At 35.4% G+C, this 24256-nt stretch overlaps 1 protein-coding gene across 2 annotated transcripts in view; it reads left to right on the forward strand.

Annotated features, from left to right (window-relative positions):
* COL4A5 (collagen type IV alpha 5 chain) overlaps nucleotides 1-24256 on the forward strand; it is a 285432-nt gene that overhangs the window by 223331 nt on the left and 37845 nt on the right. For both annotated transcript variants that reach the window (XM_003799734.3, XM_003799735.3), the window contains exon 37: nucleotides 7612-7738. In XM_003799734.3, coding sequence (XP_003799782.1) covers nucleotides 7612-7738 — 127 coding nt within the window. The remainder of the gene's footprint in view (nucleotides 1-7611; nucleotides 7739-24256) is intronic.

A 24256-nucleotide genomic window follows, 5' to 3' on the forward strand; every position in this document is an offset into this window, starting at 1 on the left:
GTTTCACCTCATTGGTCATTATGTCAATGAAAATCAAAACCCCAATGAGATACCACTTCTCAGTCACTAGAGTAGCAATAATCAAGACAGAAAATAACAAGTGTTGACAATGAAGAAATTGGAACCCTTTTACATTGCTTTTGGGAGTATAAAATGATGCAGCTGCTATGAAAAAATGTTTGACCGTGCCTCAAGAAGTGAAATATAGCATTATCATATGACCCAGCAGTGCCATTCCTAGGTATATACCAAGGAAAAATGATGTTGTATTTCTACACAGAAATTTGCACCTGAATATTCATGACAGTATTATTTATAGTAGCCAAAAAGTAAAAACAAATAAACAACAACGACAACAAAAACAGATTTCTATCAACGGTTGAATGGCCAAACAAATTGTGCTATACAATACAATATCATTTGGCAATTAAATAGAATAGAAGAACATGGATGACCCTTGAGAAGATTATGCTGAGCAGAGTAAGCCAGACACAAAAGTCCACATATTGTATGAATTCATTTATATGAATAGGCAAAATTGTATAAACAAAAAGCAGATTAAGTATTGCCAGGGCCTGGAGGGAGAGAGGAATGAGGAGTGACTACTCATAGGGTACAGGGTTTCTTTTGGGGGGAAATGAATATTTTCTAAAATTAGACTGTGAATGATAGTTGTACGAATTCTTGAACATATATAAAAACATTAAATTGTATGCTTGAAGTGGATGAAGTGTATGGCTTGTGGTATTTCAATAAAGTTATTTAAAAATTAATTTTGCACATTATTTGAAAATCCACAAGTTTTCTACTTAATAAGTTGTTATTTTTCTTGTAAAGCTTACAAATAAGGTTTCATTTTTCTTAAAATGGCTGTATTTTAGGATTTTTAAAATTCTAGACTCCTGAGAGTTGATGAACATATGGGTATTAGTGTTTTTCTTGCACTTAATTTTGAACACATTTTAAGTAATTTTGTGTGGTGTGGTTACTAGAATCACATAACTGCTAGTATGTAATAGCTTGATTTTATGAGCCATATTTCTTTCTCTAATGTTTCTTTAGCATTTGGGGGTACCTTGGGCTGATGTTTGGTGTATTTGGCTATCACTCCTTCCTTGAGTGGTAAAGGATAGAGTTCATTATCTTATAAACTTAGCTTGTATTAGTTTTTCTCTAAATTCATCATCACTTTACATGTTCTTTCCTTGGATTTTATCTGATGGCTTTGGCTATTTCAGGCAACCCAGAGCCATTATGTATCATTTGGTTCCTGTTACCGCAATATTTCACCACCTGGAAGAGATAAATAATGTGCACACTTGAAGACCTTTTTCTATTTCGTTTATTAAAATGTTAGTGATTGTTTGATGGATAGAGAGCTTCAATTATGCAAGATGAGTAAGTTCTACAGATTTGCAGTACAATATAATGTCTATAGTTAACAAGACAGTATTGTTCACTTTAAATATGTTAAGAGGATAGATTTCATATTAAGTGCTCTTACCACAAAACACATACATACACACACACAAGAGCACAGTTTTTAGAGGTGACAGAAATGTTTGTTCATTTGTGGTTATGGTAACATTATATATGTGTAATTTTTGTATACCAATCAATATCAATAAAGGTTTTAAAGATGGGTATCTCTACATCCATTGTTTAATTTCCCCAATTGTTAATATTGTCTATCTAAATTAGAACCTATTTATGGTTCTTATCATGCTGTGCTTAATCTCCAAATGCACATAAGCACTGTAAAAATATCAACAATTATGTCGCACTGCAGCTTCCAACTCTTGGACTACTGTTGTAATATTCTTCTTGCCATAAAGCAGGATATGTTTTTACTCTTTCTTCTAAATATTTTCCATCTGTTGTCTTGTTTTTATCCCCCAGTGGCAATGCTTCTTAAATTTTACAATGGAATGCAATAATAAAAAAGATTAGCTTTCTAACCAGTTTTGATGTCTTCTGTTCTGTAAAGTAGGGTGAGCCTGTAATTTTATTCTGAGTCTTAGGTGACAGCTTGGAATGGAATAGAAGACGCCATTACTAGGGCATAGTAGAGATTGACTGTGATCCAAATACACTTAGACTAACAATTTGAGTTTTAACAACAAAAAAAATATATCAAATTGATTCCTTTTTCTACATGGACTGTGTGTGATACAACACAGTGACCTTGAAAGCAGTTCTAATTTCAGGTTTGTCTTCCAGTGTTACTGTAATTGTTAGATAGTTTCACAGTAGTGAATTTGGCTCATTAGGTATGCTATATGTTCCATTTTCAGAATTATATCAAAGCTTGATATTAGAAAAAATGTAGCTGTTTGCAGCTATGTATTCAAGTCACTTCCAGCTTTTGCTATAAGTGCAAATAGATTTGAATTTTCCTTTCTCAGAGTGATTTACGAGATCCCTGGCCAGTTTGTTGATTTTCTGAGCACTTTCTTCTTTATCTCATCTTGCTTACTTTTTTTTTGAAGCTCATTGTTTTCTCTACAAGTGGATGAGTAATAAAAGGCTAGATAAAGCTTAAGCTAGCAAATATCAGTATTTTTAGAAGCCATAATAAAATATACTTTCTTTTAAAATTTTAATTGGTTTGAAGGAATAGGACAATGAGGCTGATTAGAAGACTTGTATTAGGGGTCAAGTGCTGGATGAATTTAGGTTAGGGTTACAGTAGTTCCCATTTATACATTCTAAGGCCCCCAGTGGATGCCTGAACCTGTGTATAATACTGAACCTTATATATACTATGTTTTTTTTCCATCTGATAACAGAGACAGCTACTAAGTGACTAATGGACAAGTAGTGTATACAGCATAGATATGCCTGGCAAAGAGATGATTAATGTCTCATGAGGGACAGCATAAGATTTCATCGGGCTACTCAAAATGGCATGCAATTTAAAATTTATAAATTGTTCATTTCTGGAATTTTCCATTTAATGTTTTCAGACCACAGGTGACTGAAGCCATAGGAAGCAAAACCACAGATAAGGAAGGACTGATGTATTTGTAGAATTTAGTGTAGTGTAGTTTTGTAAATAATCAGGAGTTGCTTACTGCCTTACAGGCTTACCACTAGCAGAATTTTTATTGGAATTTTCTTCTTGCTTTTTATTTTGGCATATAAATTTAATTCCTTCAGGAATAAAAAGAAGAATCATAATGGCTTATTGAAAGCTTTCCTATGTAAACACCTAAAATGGAACCAAAGCAATCCAAAATTTAATTGTATACCTATTATGTGCTAAAGATGAGCTAAATGGTTGATTCGTACGGGTTCAGGAAAAATACATATGTTCCCAACCCAATACTTTTAATTGTTTTTTAATAACAGGATATAAAGAGAAAAAGCATTATTTAGTTTATTTTTTTCTATTTGTTATTTTTAAAATTTATATAAATGTATGGGGTATATGTGCGATTTTGTTACACGCATAGATTATATAGTGGTCAAGTCATGGCTTTTAAGGTATCCATTACCCAAATAACATACATTGCATCCATTAACTAATATCTCATATTCCTTTCCCTACCTCTTCACCCCTCCCAGTCTCCACTATCATTCCATTCTCTACAACCCATGTGAAAATATTTTTAGCACCCATATGAGTTAGCATGTCTGATATTTGTCTTTCTGTGCCTGGCTTATTTCAATTAAGATAATATCCTCCAATTCCATCCATCTTGCTTCAAAAGACATAATGTTGTTTGTTGTTGTTGTTGTTGTTGTTGTTGTTGTTTGGTTTTTTGTGGCTGAATAGTATTCTGTTAAATAAAGAGGGTGCCAAAAGTATGTACACATTTTAAGAAAGGAAACAACCGTCATTAAACTTACAATACTCAAGTCACATTTGACTATTGCAATTGTAAGAGGTGCTCAGTGTGACTTAAATTCATCTTTTGTTACTGGTATAAAGTATTACAGTTTTAATAAAGTTTTTTTCAATTCTTAAAATGCGTATACATTTTTTGGCACCATCTATATGTGTAAGCCACCCCTAAGGTTGCCATACATAGGAAAAATGGGAAATTGTAGCTAAATGTACCTTTATTATAAGATGTTCGTTATATATTGGACACCTTGGTATAAAATTTTGTAATGGATATTTTGTAAGTAAAGGTACATTTAGCTGCAATTTCCCATTCTAACTATGTATGGTGACTTTATGGATGACGTTTGGGACACTCTATGTGTAATGAATATATATCACATTTTCTTTATCTGTTCATCTGTTGATAGATATTTAGGTTGATTCCATATTTTGCTATTGTTAATAGTGCTGAGATAAGCATATTAGTGCAGGCTATCTTTTTTATATATTGATTTATTTTCCTATGGATAAATACCCAGCAAGAAATGGATAGACTGGCTCAGCACCTATAGCACAGTGGTTACAGTGCTGGCCACATGTACCAAGGATGACAGGTTTGAACCTGGCCTGGGCTTGCTAAATAACAATGACAACTGCAACAACAAAAAATAGCTGGGCGTTGTGGCAGGCACCTGTAGTCCCAGCTACTTGGGAGGCTGAGGGAAGAGAATCACCAAGAGTTTGGGGTTGCTGTGAGCTGTGATGCCATGGCACTCTACCGAGGGTGGCATAATGGGACTCTGTCTCAAAAAAAAAAAAAAAGAAAGAAAGAAAATGGATAGAATTATCTGATCATTCTATTTATAGTTTTTTGAGATATCTCCCTACTGATCACCATAGTGCCTATACTAGTTTACATTCCCAAAAACACTGTATAAGAATTCCCTTTTCTCGGCTTCGCACCTGTAGCTCAGCAGTTAGGGCGCCAGCCACATGCATCAGTGCTGGTGGGTTCAAACCTGTCCTGGGCCTGCCAAACAACAATGACAACTACAACAAAAAAAACAGCCAGGCATAGCAGCGAGCACCAGTAGTCTCAGCTACTGGAAGGCTGAGGCAAGAGAATCACTTAAAAACCAAGAGTTTGAGGTTGTTGTGAGCTGTGATGCAACAGCACTCTACCAAGGGCAACATAGTAAGACCCTATCTCAGAAAAAAAAAAAAAGAATTCCCTTTTCTCCACATCCTTACCAACATGTGTTACTTTTTTTTTTTTTGGCAGTTTTTGGCCAAGGCTGGGTTTGAACCCACCACCCCCAGCATATGGGGCCAGCGCCCTACTCCTTTGAGCCACGGGCACCACCCAACATCTGTTACTTTTTATTGTTTTCATAATTGCTATTGCCATTATTATCCATGGCAAGATATTATTGTCCATGGTAAGATAATAATCTAATTGTGCTTTAATTTGCATTTTTCTGATGATTAATAATGTTGAGCATTTTTTTCATATACCTATTGAGTATTTGTTGTATTCTATTAAAAAATGTGTATTCATAGCCTTTGCCTATTTTTCATGAGATTGTTGGGTTTTATGGTTGTTGTTGTTGAGTTGTTTGAAGTCCTTGTATATTTTGGATATTTGTTCCTTGTTGGATGAATACTTTGCAAATATTTTCTCCCATTCTACAGGTTGTCTTTCACTCTGTTTTAATTTAATTTCTATTTGTCTGTTTTTATTTTTTTGCCTGTAATTTTGAGGTCCTAGCCATAAATTCTTTGTTTAGGCTAATATCAAGAAGCATTTCTTCTGGGTTTTCTTCCAGTATTTTTATATTTTACGGTCTTACATTTAAGTCTTTAATATATCTTGAGTTGATTTTTTTGTACATGTTATATGGTGAGAGATAGGGGTCCAGTTTCATTCTTCTGCATATGGCAATCTAATTTTCCTAGCACCGTTTATTGAAGGTGTCCTTTCCACAATATATGTTCTTATTAGCTTTGTCAAAGATCAGTTGGCTGTAAATGTGTGGCTTTTTTCTTGTTTCTCTATTTTGATCCATTGATTTATGCACGGTAAAAAAATCAAGGTACAGAAATCAGTAGTTTTTCTGTATAATAACAATCCATGGAAAAAAAAATCAAGAAATCCAGTTTACAATAGCTACAAAAACAATAAAATACCTAGGAATAAATTTAACCAAGGAGGTGAAATATCTCCACAAAAAACAACAAAAGCTTGATGAAAGAAACTGTAGCTGACACAAACAAATGGAAAAAAATATTCCACGCTCATGGATCAGAAGAATTAGCACCATTAGAAGGACTATACTACCCAAATAAATCTACAGATTCAATCAAATCTCTATCAAAATACCAATGCCATTTTTCACAGAATTAGAAAAATCAATCCTAAAATTCATAAGGAAATAAAAAAGAACACATATACACAAAGCAATACTAATACTGAACAAAAAGTATGAAGCTGGATGCATCACATTACCCGACTTAAAATTATATGATGAAGCTGTAGTAACCAAAATGGTATGGTACTAGTAAGAAAAGGCTTCAGTTTATACATAATATAGAAACATATGAGTCACAGATAGAATGTCTTGTTCACCTAGATAAGTATATGTTCTAAGTGAGGAAGGAAGCATTCAGTAGGTGATATTAATCACGACCACTTTGTTGGTGAGGCCTCAATACTCATGAGCAGAGCAATGAACACTGTTTTAGAGTTATGGTATATGTTTCAACTGTTACTGGGGGAAAAACTTACCTTAATTGTGAAAGTAAGTGTGTGTGAAGTTTTCTAATGATCTATTACATAGAAGAAGACATTATGCAAATATTCGCTAAGCAAAAATATTTTATATATGTGAGTTGTCTTTTACCCCAAAGAAACTTTCAATGTAACTGAAAGTAACTTTCTTTTTTTTTTTTTTTTTATTGAATGGTAACTGTGTACATTGATGCACTTTGGGGGTACATATCCTTCATGTAACTTTCTTAGTTATTTTGTTAAAACATTCATATTCTACTCATAAAAAGATTCACTTGTACCCTTGTAAGATGAACCACATAACTTTCAATGTAACTGAGGAGTGAAAGTTTGCTTATGTAAAACCATCATAAACATGACAGAATAAGATCCTGCCCTAAACTCTTACAGTAAGCTTCTTTGTCTAGGAAAACTTCATGGAAAAAGTAGAGATCTTAGATATCCACTGAAGAATTGATAGACTTCCTCATGTTATGAAGAAATTTATCTTTTGACATAGAACCTACTATAGCTTTGGTTAACATGCTCATTGTAAGCAGTAAAGTGCATCAGAGCACGAATGGCTATCACGGTTACAAAGTCAAACTATTTGAATCCAAACCCATGTCTACTACTTACTAGCTGTAGCTCTATCACATGGGATAATAATGGTGTCTTTCTAGTAGGGTTTTAAGGATTAATGACAATGATGCATCTATATACTGTAGAAATAGTATGAGCTCTGGAGTCTGATAGACTTTGTTTCAGATCCCAGTTCTGCCACTTAATAAAGACCTTAAGCACTTGGCTTCTCTGAGATTCAGTTTTCTAATTTATAAATGGAGATAATAAAGCCTGACTCACAGGGATGTTATAATGATTAAATGAAGCAATTTATGTAAAGCACTTAGCAGACTGTCTGATGTATAATAAAAACTCTATAAATAATCTTATGCTCTTATAAAATCTAACTCATGTGGAGACTTCAGTTTTATCTTTTTATTCATGTTTTCAGGGTGAACCTGGCCTGCCTGGATACCCAGGAAACCCTGGCATCAAAGGTTCTATTGGAGATATTGGTTTGCCTGGATTGCCGGGGACCCCTGGAGCAAAGGGACAACCAGGCCTTCCTGGATTCCCAGGTAATATTTCTATTCTTAGATTCTCCCTTTTCCCATTGCTCATATACTATAACTGATATCACAGAGCAGCTTATTTGGCAGACTTGCCTTCTATTTCCCAAATGGATACTGAATAGCAACATAATCTGAAACTCACTCTTTTCCTCTTCTTTGTTCAAATTTCCTTCTTAAATGAGAATAACTATTACTGACTGCGCAGGACAATATCCTGTGGACACAGAGACTGTTAAGTGGGACATTTTCCAAACTTTGAGTGATAGCCACAAATCATTTAAGAAGCCTTACTGTTTTTATAGGTGAGAATATATACTTTCAAGCCATAGCCTACTGCTGATTTTCTTAGAAAGTTGTACACAGGCACACAGCTAGTGCCTATTGGTGGAACAATCATACTGTTCATTCAAATGGCAAAGACTGAGTCATTCAAGCAAAGGGTTTAAGCACTATTAATCAAGAACATAGCCTAAACTAGATTATTATAATACCTATTTTTTTATACTTTAATTATTTTGTTTTTTTGAATTGCACTATGGCATAGAGGAATGGATCTTTGGTTATGTTTTTCTTAATCTTCTTATTGAAGTATAGCATACTTATTTTAAAGTACACTTAAATGTGAAAAACCATAGATGAGTTTTTACCTATGTATATGTATGTGAATCTATCATACATAGCAAGATATGAAGTAATTCCCTCATCCCATAAAGTTTACCCATGTCCCTTCACAAGGCCCCATCCCATGTTACTGAGGTAACTACTACCATGACTTTTATCACCATCATATAATTTTGCCAATTACTATAATTCATATCAGTGGAATCATATAGTGATCCTGTATCTGGCTTCTTTCACCCACTGTATCTGTAGGATTCATTTATTTTGTGCCATGTGTTGGTAGTTTCTTCCTTATCTTTGCTGTGTAATATTCCATTAAAGAATTATACCATAATACATTACCCATCGCCTGTTGATGGAATTTTGGATTATTTTCAGTTTGGGAAAATTATGATAAAAGATGTGATGAATATTCTTTTACATGTCTTTTGGGAAACATATATACTGATTTCCCTTAGAGCTAGAAACACTGAATCATAGAGTAGGTATACATTTACCTTTAGTAAATGTTGCCAGTTTTCCAAAATGGTTATGTAAATTATAGTCCCATAGGCAGTACATGAAATGTCGAGTTGTTCAATTGCCCATGTCCTCACACTATCAGTTTTTTTTTAACTTTATCTATATGGTAAGTGGAAGTATCTTACTGAGGTTTTAATTTATAGTTTCCTAATGAATAACAATATTAAAATACCTTTTTAAACAACAGACACCTCAGAAATTTAAAAAATCCTTAATGAATACTACAAAAAAAACTTTATTCTCAGAAATATGAAAATCTGAAAGAAATTGACCAATACTTGGAAGTATACAAACTTCCTGGACTTAATCAGAAAGAATTGGAAATGCTGAAAAGATCTATATCAAGTAATGAAGTAGAATCAACTATATGAAATCCTCCCAAAAAGAAGAGTCCAGGACCAAATGGCTTCACATCAGAATTCTACCAAACCTTTAAAGAGGAACTAGTACCTATATTACTTAACCTTTTCCAAAACATCAAAAAAGAAGGAATATTTCCCAGCACATTCTATGAAGCAAATATTACCCTGATCCTCAAACCAGGAAAAGACCCAACAAGAAGAGAAAACTATAGATCAATATCTCCAATGAACATACATGCAAAAATATTCAATAATATCCTAGCAAACAGAATCCAGCAACACATCAAAGGAATTATACACCATGACCAAGTGAGTTTTATCCCAGGGTCTCAAAGTGGTTCAATATACGTAAATCTATAAATATAATATGTCACATAAACAAACTAAAAAACAAAGACCATATGATTCTCTCAGTAGATGCAGAAAAAGCTTTTGACAATATCCAGCATCCTTTCATGGTCAGAACACTTAAGAAAATAGGTATAGAAGGGACTTTTCTTAAACTGATAGAGGCCATTTACAGCAAACCCACAGCTAATATCATATTGAGTGGAGTAAAATTGAAAACATTTCCACTCAGATCAGGAACCAGGAAAGGTTGCCCATTGTCTATACTGCTTTTTAACATAGTAATGGAAGTCTTAGCCATCACAATCAGGCAAGAGAAGGTGATCAAGGGTATACAAATAGGGTCAGAGGAGATCAAGCTTTCACTCTTCGCAGATGATATGATTTTATACCTGGAAAACCCCAGGGACTCAACCACAAAACTCTGAGAAGTGATCAAGTAATACAGTAGCATCTCAGGATACAAAATCAATACTTATGAATCAGTAGCTTTTATGTGTACCAATAAAAGTCAAGCCAATAAAACAGTCAAGAACTCTGTTCCCCTTACAATTGTGCCAAAGACGATGAAATATTTGGGAATTTACCTAACAAAGGATGTGAAAGATCTCTATAAAGAGAACTATGAAACTCTGAAAAAATAAATAGCTGAAGATGTTAACAAATGGAAAAACATACCATGCTCATGGCTAGGAAGAATCAACATTGTTCAAATGTCCATATTACCCAAAGCAATTTACAATTTAATGCAATCCCTATCAAAGCACCACCTTCATACTTTAAAGATCTGGAAAAAAATACTCCGTTTTATCTGCAACCAGAAAAAAACCTTGAATAGCCAAGGCACTACTCAGAAATAAAAACAAATCAGGAGGAATCATGCTGTCAGACTTCAAACTATACTATAAATAGATAGTGATCAAAATAGCATGGTATTGGCACAAAAATAAAGAGGTAGATTTGAACAGAATTGAGAACAAAGAGATGAACCCAGACACTTACCGTCATTTGATCTTTGATAAGTCCATCAAAAATATAAATTTGGGGAAAGGTTCCCTATTTAACAAATGGTGCTGGGAGAATTGGCTGGTGACTTGTAGAAGACTGAAAATTGGACCCACACCTTTCACCATTAACAAAAATTGACTCTCACTGGATAAAAGATTTAAAGTTAAGACATGAAACCATAAAGGTCTTGGAGAGAGTGCAGGAGAAACACTTAAAGAAATTGGCCTGGGAGAATACTTTATGAGGAGGACCCCTGGACAATTGAAGAAACACCAAAAATACATTACTGGGATCTGATCAAACTAAAAAGCTTCTGCACAGCCAAGAACACAGTAAGTAAAGCAAGCAGACAGCCCTCAGAATGGGAGAGGAGATTTGCAGGTTATGCTTCTGATAAAGGTTTGATAACCAGAATCCACAGAGAACTCAAACATATTAATAAGAAAAAACCAAGTAATCCCATTTCATTGTGGGCAAGGGACTTGAATAGAAGCTTCTCTGAAGAAGATAGGCACATGGCCTACAGACACATGAAAAAATGCTCATTAAGATGCATCATCTTTAATCATCAGAGAAACACAAATCAAAACCACTTTGAGATATCATCTAACACCAGTAAAAGTGGCTAACATATCAAAATCCCAAACAGATGTTGGCATGGATGTGGAGAAAGGGGAACACTTCTGCACTGCTGGTGGAGTGCAAACTAATACATCCCTTTTGGAAAGAAGTATGGAGAATACTCAGGGATCTAAAAGTACACCTGCCGTTTGATCCTGCAATCCCTCTACTAGGTGTATATCCAAAAGACCAAAAATCACTTTATAACAAAGATATTTGCACCAGATTGTTCATTGCAGCTCAATTCATAATAGCCAAGTCATGGAAGAAGCCCAAGTGCCAATCAACCCATGAATGGATTAATAAATTATGGCATATGTATACCGTGGAATATTATGCAGCCTTAAAAAAGATGAAGACTTTACCTCTTTTACGTTTACATAGATGGAGCTGGAACATATCCTCCTTAGTAAAGTATCTCAAGAATGGAAGAAAAAATATCCAATGTACTCAGTACTATTATGAAACCAATTTATAATCACTCACATTTTCATATGAAGAATAGATCACAACTATGGCCCAAGATAAAGGATGGAGATGGGGAGGTGGGAGGGGAGGGGGGAGATTAGATCGAGGGAGGGTGAATGGTGGGATGACACCTATGGTGCATAATGCAGGGGTACATGTTGGATCTATTGGTATAGAGTATAAATGTCTTGACACAATAAGTAAATGAGATGAGATATATATTAACCAGCGTGATGTAAGCGTTCCTGATTCTATATGAAATCAGCACATTGTACCCTATAGATGCATTAATGTATACATTATCTATGTGTTTATGATTTAATAAAAAATTAAAATACCTTTTCGTATACTTGTTGGCCATTTGAATAGCAGCCTTTTGAAGTGTCTTCTCAAGTTTTTTTTCATTCATTTGTATTGGGTTGTTTTCCCTTTTACTGATTCATAGCAGTTTTATATTGTTTTGGGTATGAGTCCTTTGCCAGATACATATATGCAAATATGTTCTCCCTATCTCAGATTCACCTTTCACTCTTAATCCTGTCATGAAATGATAAAAAGTTGTTAATTTTAATAATATTCAGTGTATCAATATTTTCTTTTATGGTTAGTGCTTTTGGATCAGGTTCAGTAAATATTTGCCTACTTGAAATTATGGAAATTTTCTCCTAATTTTTTGTAACCTTTAGTGTTTATGCTTTCACATTTAGGTTTTTGATATGTCTTGAATAAAAATATTTTTATAGTGTGAGACAAGGCTCAAGGTTCATTTTCTTCCCCATATAGTTATCTATTCACATACCATTTAAGTTTACCCAATAAATTTCAGTCACTGTGTTTTCAGAAAACTAAATGACAAATATGTATGGGTATATTTCTATATTCTGTATTCTCTTCCATTAGTTTATTGTCTGTCTATTCTTGCTTTAACACAACACTGTCTGAATTATTATTAATTTCTGCGATTTTTAAATCTTGTATTGGTTATTCTGGGTCTTTTGCATGAATTTAGAAATCAGTTTATCAATTTCCGTTAGAAAATACCTACAGAAATTTTGATTAGGATTGCAGTAAATCTCTAGATAACTTTAAGAAGAATTAATATTTTAACAATATTCAGTCTTCTAATCCAGTGAGCATGTTATCTTTCCATTCATTTAGGTATTTAATTTAATTCAACAATATGTTACACTTTTCATTTTTATAATTTTTTTCAGAGAAAACTGTAAAATTTTATTGAGAATTTAACAAGTGAAATTTTCGTTGTTAACAGCATATATATGGCTTCAGTTTGTCTTCTTAACTGATCACTGTCTGTCACCTGCTCCAGGAATCGAAGAACGCTCTACATTAGGTAGAGTCTTCCCTTCCACATCAGGGCCATCTCCACGTTCAGCTCCAGTCTTTTCCATACCCAGGCCCATTTCCTGGGGCTTACCCTCTGTACCTTCATCCACAGAAATTCCTTCTTCTCTCTCTTGTCCAGGGTCAATTTCCTGACTCACAGTTGATGGTTCTTGATATTCAGTAGGCTTCTGGGCAGCCACAGTTTCAACAGAACTGGAAGATTCTTCCTCATCTCCTCTTCCTCTGGATCGTGACCTTGATCTCACACATGCACTCATATTTCAGGTGGCAATTAGAAAATCGTAACCTGAAAACTATGTGGCTGCCTAAGCACCACTTCTGTGGGGGGGGTCAACACATTTTTATAAATCTTAAACATCTTTCTTTAAAAATTATCTTTGGAAATTTGATACTTTCTGATGGTATTTTTTCTTTTTTTTTATTAAATCATAGCTATGTATATTAATGCAATCTTAGGGTACAATGTGCTAGTTTTGCACACAATCTGAAATGCTTTCATCAAACTGGTCCACATAGCCTTCACGCTGTTTTCTTAGTTATTGTGTGAACACATTTATATTCTATACTTAGTAAAATGTCACATGTACCCTTGTAAGATGCACTGTAGGTGTTTTAAATGGTACTGCTTTTCCAGTTGCTTGTTGGAGTATATAGAAATAATTGATTTGGGAAAACTGAGCATGTGTAAAGGAAAAATTGTTCTTTTCACTTAATAATTCTAAGAGTTTGTAGGGGTTTTTTGTTTGTTAAACTGACACATCACCTCAGATTATTTTACTTCTCCTTTTCCATTCCTTTTTTTTTTTTTTTTATAGAGATAGAGTCTCACTTTATTGCCCTCCATATAGTCACACAGCTCACAGCAACCTCCAACTCCTGGGCTTAGGCGATTCTCTTGCCTCAGCCTCCTGAGTAGCTGGGACTACAGGCACCCACCACAATGCCCAGCTATTTTTTTGTTGCAGTTTGGCGGGGCTGGGTTTGAACCCACCACCCTAGATATATGGAGCTGGCTCCCTACCAGCTGAGCCACAGGTGCCACGCTCCATCCTTTTTTTTTTTTTGATACAGCGTCTCACTATGTTGCCCTCGGTAGTGTGCTGAGGTGTCACAGCTCACAGCAACCTTAAACTCCTGGGCTTAAGCTATTCTCTTCCCTTAGGCTCCGAAGTAGCTGGGACAAGAGGCACTTGCCACAATGCCCAGCTATATTTGTTGTTATTGTTGTTGCAGTTGTCATTGTTGTTTTAGCTGGCCCGGGCCCGGTTCAAACCTGCCAACCTCAGTGTATGTGGCCAGTGCCCACTGAGCTACCCACTGAGCTACATGAACCGCCTACTTTTTTCATTCTTTAAACCTTTTTTTTTTTTGCCTAATTATACTGGCTAGGATTTCTAGTATAATGTTCATTAGAAGTGGTTATAAAGTTCACATCCTTATGTTTTTCCTAAACTCAGAGGGTAAGTGTTCACTATTTTCACATTAAGTGTAATGTTAGTGCCAGAATTCATGTACTTACATTTCATTAAATCACGAAATTGCCTTTTTATTTTTAATATACTGAGTTTTTAAAATCAGGAATAGGTGTAAGTTTTATAAAACCCATTTTATTAATCTACAGAGGTGATCATGGTTTTTTCCTCCTTCATGCTATTGATGCAGTGAATCACACTAATTGATATTTTATGTCAAAACAACCTTGTATTCTTGGGATAAACTCCAAGATGGTCATGCTGTGTATCTTATTTTTAAATACAACTCAACTTGATTTACTATTTTTTTTAAAATTGTCTATGACCATGAGAGGTATTGACCTATGATTTTCTTTTCTCAGAGTCTCCGTCTGTACGTTTTGGTATTGGGATTTACTGGCCTGCTGAGTTGGGAAGTGTTCTCTATTTTTTCTCTAAATATTTAATAGAATTCATGAGTTGAAGAATTAGAGCCTATATATTTCTTTATGAAAATGTTTTAAATTACAGATTCAAGGTCTTTAACAGTTATATCACAGCATTTTGGGAGGCCAAGGTGGGAGGATTGCTTGAGCTCAGGCGTTCAAGACCAGCCTGAGCAACAGTGACACCCTGTGCTACTAGAGAGACCGAGGCAGAGGGATTGTTAGAGCAAGACTTAGAGACCATCCTGGGCAGCATAGGAAGACTCTCTTTAAAAATACTTTTTAAATGCACTGTCCTTCACAGTCCAAGATAGCATGCACCTCCTTTTCAGCACTAGAAGAGCTGCTTTTTCCTCAAGACTCCTTATACCTCTTTCAGTGCTGAGTGGCCAGGATCAACATCAAGAGAAGTTTATCCTGAACCTCTCTTAGGAAGTTGGGGAGAAGTGTGACCAACTGCTGCCATCTGTATTTTCCTGCTCAGAAATGGTATTGTAAAAGCACAGAATGATAGTGTGGGACACTAGGAGTGGAAAAGAAAGGAGGGAAGCCAACGCTAGGAACAGGTGAAGGGGAGCATGGTAACCCCTTGGGAAAAATATGCACATGGAATTGTTAAGGGATTAAGGCCACCAGAAGACCTCTGCCACCCCACATACCACTGCAGGGGTGGAATGGGGCCTAACCCATTTCCTGGGTAGGTCTGTATTAACCAGGCAGGGAGTGTGAGGTGGAGCAAACAGGAGCCAGGGACCTACAAGGCTGTCATGTATGAGGACAGACAAATGGCTATCTGAACACATGAAAAAAATGCCCATCATCTGTAATCATCAGAGAAATTCAAATCAAAACCACTTTCAGACATCACCTAGCCTGATAAGAATGGCCTACATTACAAGGCCCCAAAGCAACAGATGCTGGCATGAATGCGAAATAAGGGAATACTCATACACTGTTGGTGGGACTTCAAACTAGTACAGACTCTATGGAGAAATGAATGAAGATTCCTCAAAGAACTAAAAGTAGACCTACCATTTGATCCTGCCATCCCCATCCCAATACTAGGTATCTACACAAAAGGAAAACAAAGTCATTTTACCATAAGGGATTTGCACTTGAATGTGCAATTTTCAATTGCCAAGATGTGGAAATGACCCAGATGCTCTTCAATCAATGAATGGATTAATAAACTGTGGTATATACATAGCATGAAATGCTATTTAGCCATAAAAAGATGGAGATTTTATAACAACCTGAATGGATTTATAGAATATTCTCCTAAATGAAATATCACAAGAGTTCAAGGACACATACTCAGTGCTTTATTGAAGCCAATTGATTCTCAACTACATGGTCACATGGGAGAAAAACTCAATTAATTTCAAGGTGGGGGAAAGGGGTTGGGTAAATTCCCTCCCTATAGATACATTGCACAGGCACATTGCACACTTCCTGGGTGAAGGACACAACCACAGCCCAGACTTTAATTACAAAAGCAAACCATATAACCTAATCATGTGCAACCTCATATTAATCTGAAGTTAAAAAAAGGAGTTATATCACTATTCAGGTTATTTATTTTCATGTCAATTTTGATAAATTGTGTTTTTCAAAAATTTTCCCATTTCATCTAAGTTGTGAATTTTATTGGCAGAAAGTTGTTGATAATTATCTTTATTTTGTCCTTTTATTTATTTATTTTTGCAGTTTTTGGCCAGGGTCAGGTTTGAACCTGCCACCTCCAGTATATGGGGCCAGCGCCCTACTCCTTAAGCCACAGGCACCACCCTGTCCTTTTAATTCCTGCGGGATATGTAGTGAAGATTACATTTAAAATATGTTTCAACATTAGTAATTTTTGTTTTCTCTCTTATCTTAATCAGTCTTGCTAGGCATTCACTTTGTTTTATTAATTGTTACAATGAACCTTTATATATTATTCTCTGTATTTTCTATGTTCTTACTTCTTTGATTTTTGCTTAATCTTTAATGTTTTTTACCTTCTACCTTGTATGGATTTAATCTTGCTATTCTTTTTATAACTTCTTTAGTTGGGACTTTAGATCATAGATTTTTCACCTTTGTCCTTTGTAATAGATGTATTCCTTATTTTAAATGCAGCTGGATCCCACAAATTTTATTTCTTTGTGCTTTCTTTATCATTTCAGTTTAAAATATTTATTAGAGCAATATGATATCCCAAAACACCATAATAGTAGTGGACTTTAACACTCCTCTTACAGAGCTGGACAGAGTCTCTAAGTAGAAACTAAACACAGATACAAGAGACTTAAATGTGACCCTAGAACAACTGTATTCAATAGACATATATAGACCACTTCATTCCAAAGCTAAAGAATGTATATTCTTCTCATCGGCCCATGAAACATTCTCCAAAATATATCATATCCTAGAACATAAATCAAACCTCAATAAAATATTTTCTAATTTCCCTGTTGCTTTCTGTTTTGATCTATACATTATTTAGAATTATATTGCCCAATTTACAAATACTTGAGTTCTTTCCGTCCCCTAGTGATAATGTAGCTGTAGCAGCATCATAGCACAACACAATCCTTACATGTTTATGATGATTTCTGGGATAAACAAACCTACTGCATTGCCAGTTGTATAAAGGTATAGTAAAGACAATTATGTGCAGTATGTCAGCAGTCCCCAACAATTTTGATACCAGGAACCAGTTTCATGAAGGACAATTTTTCCATAGACTAGGCAGGTGGTAGTTGTTGGATGGTTCAAGTACATTACATTTACCTGAGATCATCAGGCATTAGATTCTCATAAGAAGTATGCAACTTAGGTCCACTGCTGTAGAGTTTACAGTAGGGTTTGTGCTCCTATGAGAATTTAATGCTGATGCTGATCTGACAGGAGGCAGAGCTAACATGGTGATTTGAGTGAGCAATGGGGAGTGGCTGTAAATACAGATGAAGCTTCCTAATAGGCCACAGACTGGTACCCGTCCAGAGCCCAGGGGTTGGGGACTGCAGCAGTACGTAATACTTGATAATGGCAAGAAATGACTATACACTGTGACCATAAAGTTCATGTGCAATTTAAATTTTGTTGCACATGAACTTTATGGCCACCCTGTATTGTTGGTTTATGTATTTATTATATTATATGATTTCTGTTATTTTATTCATTAAATTTTTAAATTTAATTTTAATTAAATCATAACTGTATACATGTATGGGGTACAATGCAATGATTTGATATACAGTGTGGAATGCTTAAATCAAACTGATTAATATAACCATCACCTAACTTACTTGTTTTTTTGTGGTAAGACATTTATAATATACTCTTCATTGTTTTGAAATGTACCCTTGCATTGTGCACGTAGGTGAGATCCCACCAAATACCCTTCCTCCACTCACCTTTCTCCTTCTCCTCTCTCCTTCCACTCCCTTCCTTCTTTCTGGACTATATTTGTGTTTTATTATTCATATAAATGTGTAATTGATTATATATTGGTTTTATAATAGTATTGAGTACATTGGATACTTTTTTTTCCATTCTTAAGATATTTTACTAAGAATATGTTACAACTCCATCCAGGTAAACATAAAAGATTTAATGTCTCCATCTTGTTTATGGCTGCATAGTATTCCATGGTATATATACACCACAATTTGTTAATCCATTCATGGTTGATGGGTATTTAGGCTGCTTCCATGGCTTGGCAATTATGAATTGGGTTGTAATAAATGTTATGGTGCAAATGTCTTTTTTATAGAATGATTTCATTTCATCTGGGCAGATACCTAGTAATGGAATTGCAGGATCAAACGATGGTAGGACAACTTTTAGTTCCTTGAGAATTCTCCATACATCCTTCCAAAAAGATTGTATGTGTTTACAATCCCACCAGCAATGTAGAAGTGTTCCCTTCACATCAACACCAGTATCTGCAGTTTTGGTATTTTGTGATGTGGACTAATTGTACTACAGTTAAGTGATATCTCAAAGTGGTTTTGATTTGAATTTCTCTGATGATTAAAGATGATGATCATTTTCTCATGTGTTTGTTGGTCATATGCCTGTCATCTTCAGAGAATTTTCTGTTCAAGTCTCTTGCCCACAAAGATATGGGTATGTTTATTCTTTCCTTATTGATTAATCTGAGTTCTCTGTAGCTTCTAGTTATCAGACCATTGTCAGAATCATAACCTGGAAAAATCCTCTCCCATTACAAAGACTGTCTGTTAGCTTTACTTGCAGTGCCCTTAGCTGTGCAGAAGCTTTTTAGCTTGATGCGATCCCAGTAATATATCTTTGGTGTTGCTTCAATTGCCAGTGGTGTCCTCCTCATAAAATATTTTCCTAGGCCAATATCTTCAAGTGTTTTCAAGCACTCTCTTCTACTATTTTTATAGTTTCATGTCTAAAATTTAAATCTTTTATCTAGTGAGAATCTACTTTTCTTAGAGGTGAAAGGTGAGGGTCCAGTTTCAGTCTTGTAAAAGTCACTAGCTAGATCTCCCAGCACCATTTGTTAAATATGGACTAATTTCTCCAATGCACATTTTTGTTAGGCTTATAAAAAGATCAACTGATGATGTGTGGCTGGGTTCACCTCTAGATTCTCTATTCTAGTCCACATATCTTACATCTGTTTTTGTGCCAGTACCATACTGTTTTGATCACTATAGATTTGTAATATAACCTGAAATCTGGTAATGTGATCCCTCAAGATTTGTTTTTATTTCTAAGTAATGTGTTGGCTATTTGAGGTTTTTTTCTGATTCCATATAAAACAAAGTATTATTTTTTCAAGTTCATTGGTGCTTTGATAGAGATTGCATTAAATCTGTAGATCATTTGGGATGTATGGACATTTTAACAATGTTGATTCTTCCCAGCCACAAGCATGGTATGTTTTTCCATTTGTTAATATATTCCACTATTTCTTTTTTCAGGGTTTCATAATTATAGAGATCTTTCACATCCTTTGTTAAATAAATTCCCAAGTATTTCATCTTCTTTGGCATGACTATAAAAGGAATGGAGTCCTTAGCTATATTTTTGGCTTGACTAGTGTTATTATATATAAAAGCTACTGATTTGTAAGTATTGATTTTATATCCTGAGATATTGCTATATTCCTTGATTACTTTTTTTTTTTTTTTGAGACAGAGCCTCAAGCTATCCCCCTGGGTAGAGTGCCATGGCATCACGCTCACAGCAACCTCCAACTCCTGGGCTCAAGCGAGTCTCCTGCCTCAGCCTCCCAAGTAGCTGGGACCACAGGCACTCGCCACAATGTGTGGCCATTTTTTGGTTGCAGCCATCATTGTTGTTTGGCGGACCCGGGCTGGGGATTCGAACCCGCCACCTTAGGTGTATGTGGCTAGCGCCTTAGCCACTTGAGCCACAGGTGCTGAGCCTCCTTGATTACTTCTAAGAGCTTTGTAGTTGAGTCCCTGTGGTTTTCCAGGTATAAGATCATGTCATCCATGAAGAGTGAGACTTTGAATTCCTCTGATCCCATTTGAGTACCCTTAAGCGCCTTCTCTTGACTGATTGTGATGTCTAGGACTTCCAGTACTATGTCAAATAGCAATGGTGACAATGGGCATCCTTGTCTAGTTCCAGATCTGAGTGAAAAATGTTTTCAGTTTTGTTCCATTCAACATGATATTGGCTGTTGGTTTGCTGTACATGGCCTCTGTCAGTTCAAGACATGTCCCATCTAAGTCCATTTTCTTTTTCTTTCTTTTTTTTTTTTTTTGAGACAGAGTCTCATTGTCACCCTTTGGTAGAGTGCTGTGGCATCACAGCTCATAGCAACCTCAAACTCTTGGCTTAAATGATTCTCTTGTCTTAGCCTCCCAAGTAGCTAGGACTATAGGCTCCCACCACAATGCCTAGCTATTTTTTTTTTTTTTTGTTCCTGTCATTGTGGTTTAACAGGCCTGGGCCAGGTTCGAACCCACCAGCCACAGTGCATGTGGCCAGCACTCTAACCACTGGGCTACAGGTGCTGAGCCTAACCCTATTTTCTTCAGTGTTCTATATATATATATATATATTGAGACAGAGTCTCATTATGTCACCCTCGGTAGAGTACCATGGCGTCACAGCTCATAGCAACCTCAAACTCTTGGGCTTAAGCAATTCTCTTACCTCAGCCTCCCAAGTAGCTGGGACTACAGGAGCCTGCCACAACACCCAGCTATTTTTTGTTGCAGTTGTTTATCTGGCCCAGGCCAAGTTCGAACCCTCCACCTTCAGTTTATGTGGCTGGTGCCATAACCACTGTGCTATGGGCGCTGAGCCTTCTTAAGTGAAAAGATGCTACTGGATATTATCATAAAGATTTTTCTGCATCAATTGATAAAATCATATAGTCTTTGTTTTTTATTTACACGGTGTATTATATTTATAGATGTATGTATGTTGAATCAACCTTGTAACCCTGAGATAAAACTAGCTTGATCATGGTGTATAATTTTTTTTCGTTGTGTCATTGAATTCTGTTTGCTAGGATCTTATTGAATACTTTTACATATATATTTATTTATGATATTGGTCTATAGTTTTCTTTCTTTGTTGGGTCCTTTCCTGGTTTGGGGATCAAGGTGGTATTTGCTTCATAGAATGTGTTGAGGAGGATTCCTTCTTTTTCTGTTTTAGAAAAGGTTATGTAATATAGATACTAGTTCCTCTTCGAAGATTTGGTAGAATTCTGATGTGAAGATATCTGGTCCCAGACTTTTCTTTTTGGGGAGATGTAATATAGTTGATGCTATTTCAGTGCTTGATATAAGTCTATTCAAAATTTCTGATTCTTTCTGGTTGATTATAGGTAGGTGGCGTGCTTTCAGGTATTGGTGCATTTCCTCCAGATTTTCATATTTCTGAGATAGAGGGGGTTTTTGTAATCATTGAGAATTTTTTGAATTTCTGTGGTTTCTGTGGTTATTTCTCCATTATTGTTTCTGATTGATGTTATCAGAGATTTTACTTTTCTATTTTTGGTTAGACTAGTCAAAGTTTTATCAATTTTATTTATCTTTTCAAAGAACCAACTTTTGTTTTGTTGATATTCTGAGTGATTCTGTTGTTTTCTATTTTATTTAATTCTGCTATAATTTTGGTTGTTTCTTTTCTTCCACTGGGTTCAGTGTTGGATTGTTCTTCCTTTTCCAGTAGCTTGAGATGACCCATTAGGTTGTTGACTTTCTTTTGGTTTTCATGATGAAGGCTTCTAATGCTATAAATTTACCTCTTAGGTCTGCCTTTGCTAAAATGACCGGACGTCACACTTTTGGAGGGACAGTCCCGATTTTTAACAATTTGTCCCACGTCCTACAGCACTCTTAAAAACTCCCAATTTTTGGAAAGAATGCATGACAAGCTAGGGAACTAGGGGACAACAGGAAGGGAATATGCGATTTTCGGCTGCTGAAAAGGTTAATATAACTCCATTTGGGAATGAAGAGGTTAATGTAACTTTATTTGGAAATAAAAAGGCTAATGTAAACTCCCTACTCTCCTCCTGGGCAAGGTTGCCCAGGTGGACTGGCGCCCTACTCCTTTGAGCCACAGGTGCCACCCTATACATAATTTTTTTAATGTATTATATTTGTAAATTGTACTTATGTTGAAATTAAAAATATATATATTACAATACTATTTTTGCATTCTATGAAAATTTTTGTTGCCCCACATAGACCAAATTTTTAATTAAGAACCACCACCACCCCACCACCCCTACCCCCTGTCAATGGTGTCCCACTTTACCAATGTTAAAATCTGGGCACCTTAGCCTTTGCAGTATCCCACTGGTTTTGATAATTTGTGTCTTCATTAATATTTTGTTCCAAAAAATCTGATGATTTCCTTTTTAATCTTGTCTTTGACCCAGCTATCATTTAGCTGAAGGTTATTTAGTTTCTATGACTTTGTTTGAGTATGAAGATTTCTGATGCTGTTGAGTTCAACTTTTATTCTGTGATGGTCCAAGAAGATTCAAAGAATAATTTCTAGTCATTTAAATTTGCTGAGTTTACACTTGTGTCCTAAGACACAATCAATTTTGGAGGATGATCTGTGGGATGATGAGAAGAATGTTTGTTCAATTTTATTAGGATGAAATGTTCTGTAGATGTCTGTAAAGTCCAATTGTTCTTGGGTCAAGTTTAAGTACATTATTTATTTTTTTAATTTCTTCTTGGAGGATGTATCCAGAACTGACAAAGAGATGTTGAAATTTTCAATTATTATAGTGCAGGTAGATATCAAATTGTTCATATATGTTAGAGTTTGCATTATAAATTGAGGAGCATTCAGGCAGGGCACATAAATGTTATTTATTGAAATCTCTTCATGTTGATTGTTTCCCTTGACAAATACATAGTGTCCATCCTTGTCTTTCTTTGTCTTTGTTGATTTAAATCCTATTGTATTTGCAAATAAGATTGCAACACCTGCTTTTTTCTGATTTCCATTTGCCTATATTATAGATGTCCATCCCTTCACCCTGAGTCTATTTTTATTCTTTGAGGTAAGATGAGTCTCTTGTAGGCCACAGATACCTGGCTTGATTTTTTGTATCCAGTCAGCCAACCTATGCCTCTTTAGAGGACAATTTAAGTCATTCATGTTAATTGAGAGAACTGATAAGTATGGTAGTGTTTGGGCTATCATGTTTTTCAAAGGTCTAGGGCATATTTTTTAATCCTTTTTTGCCTTTGTAGAAGTTAGATTTTGTTTGATAAATTCTGGGTGAGCTTAATTTGGTGGTAGATCATTGTGCTGGTCACTATAGAAAATGGGTCTGAGTATTTCCTGGAGAACTGGTTTAGTTGTGGCAAATTTCTTCAACATGTGGATGTTGGTGAAGTATTTGATTTCTCCAAAACAAATGAAACTCACTTTAGCTGGATACATGATTCTAGGCTAAAAGTTTTTTGTTTTAGAAGATTGAAGTTCAATGACCGTCCTTTTCTGACTTGAAAAGTTTCAGCTGAAAGATCTGCAGTCATTCTACTATTTCTCCCTTTATAGGTAATGCTTTTCTTATGTCTGGCTGCTTGCAAGATTTTCTCCTTCATATTAACTTTGGCAAAGTTAATTACAATGTGTCTAGGAGATGCTTTATTTGGATTGAGTTGTGCTGGGGTTCTAAAAGTATCTACTATCTGAATTTCTGTATCTCTGGCAATGCTTGGGAAATTCTCCTCCTTAATATTTCGTAGTAGACTATCTGTGCCTTTAGGACCATTCTCTTCTCCTTCAGGAATCCCTAAAAGTCTAATGTATGATCTTTTGGAATGATCCTAC

The sequence above is a fragment of the Otolemur garnettii genome, unplaced genomic scaffold, assembly GCF_000181295.1.
Source record: "Otolemur garnettii isolate 467f Iridium unplaced genomic scaffold, OtoGar3 scaffold00155, whole genome shotgun sequence".
In the NCBI taxonomy this organism is placed as follows: domain Eukaryota; kingdom Metazoa; phylum Chordata; class Mammalia; order Primates; family Galagidae; genus Otolemur; species Otolemur garnettii.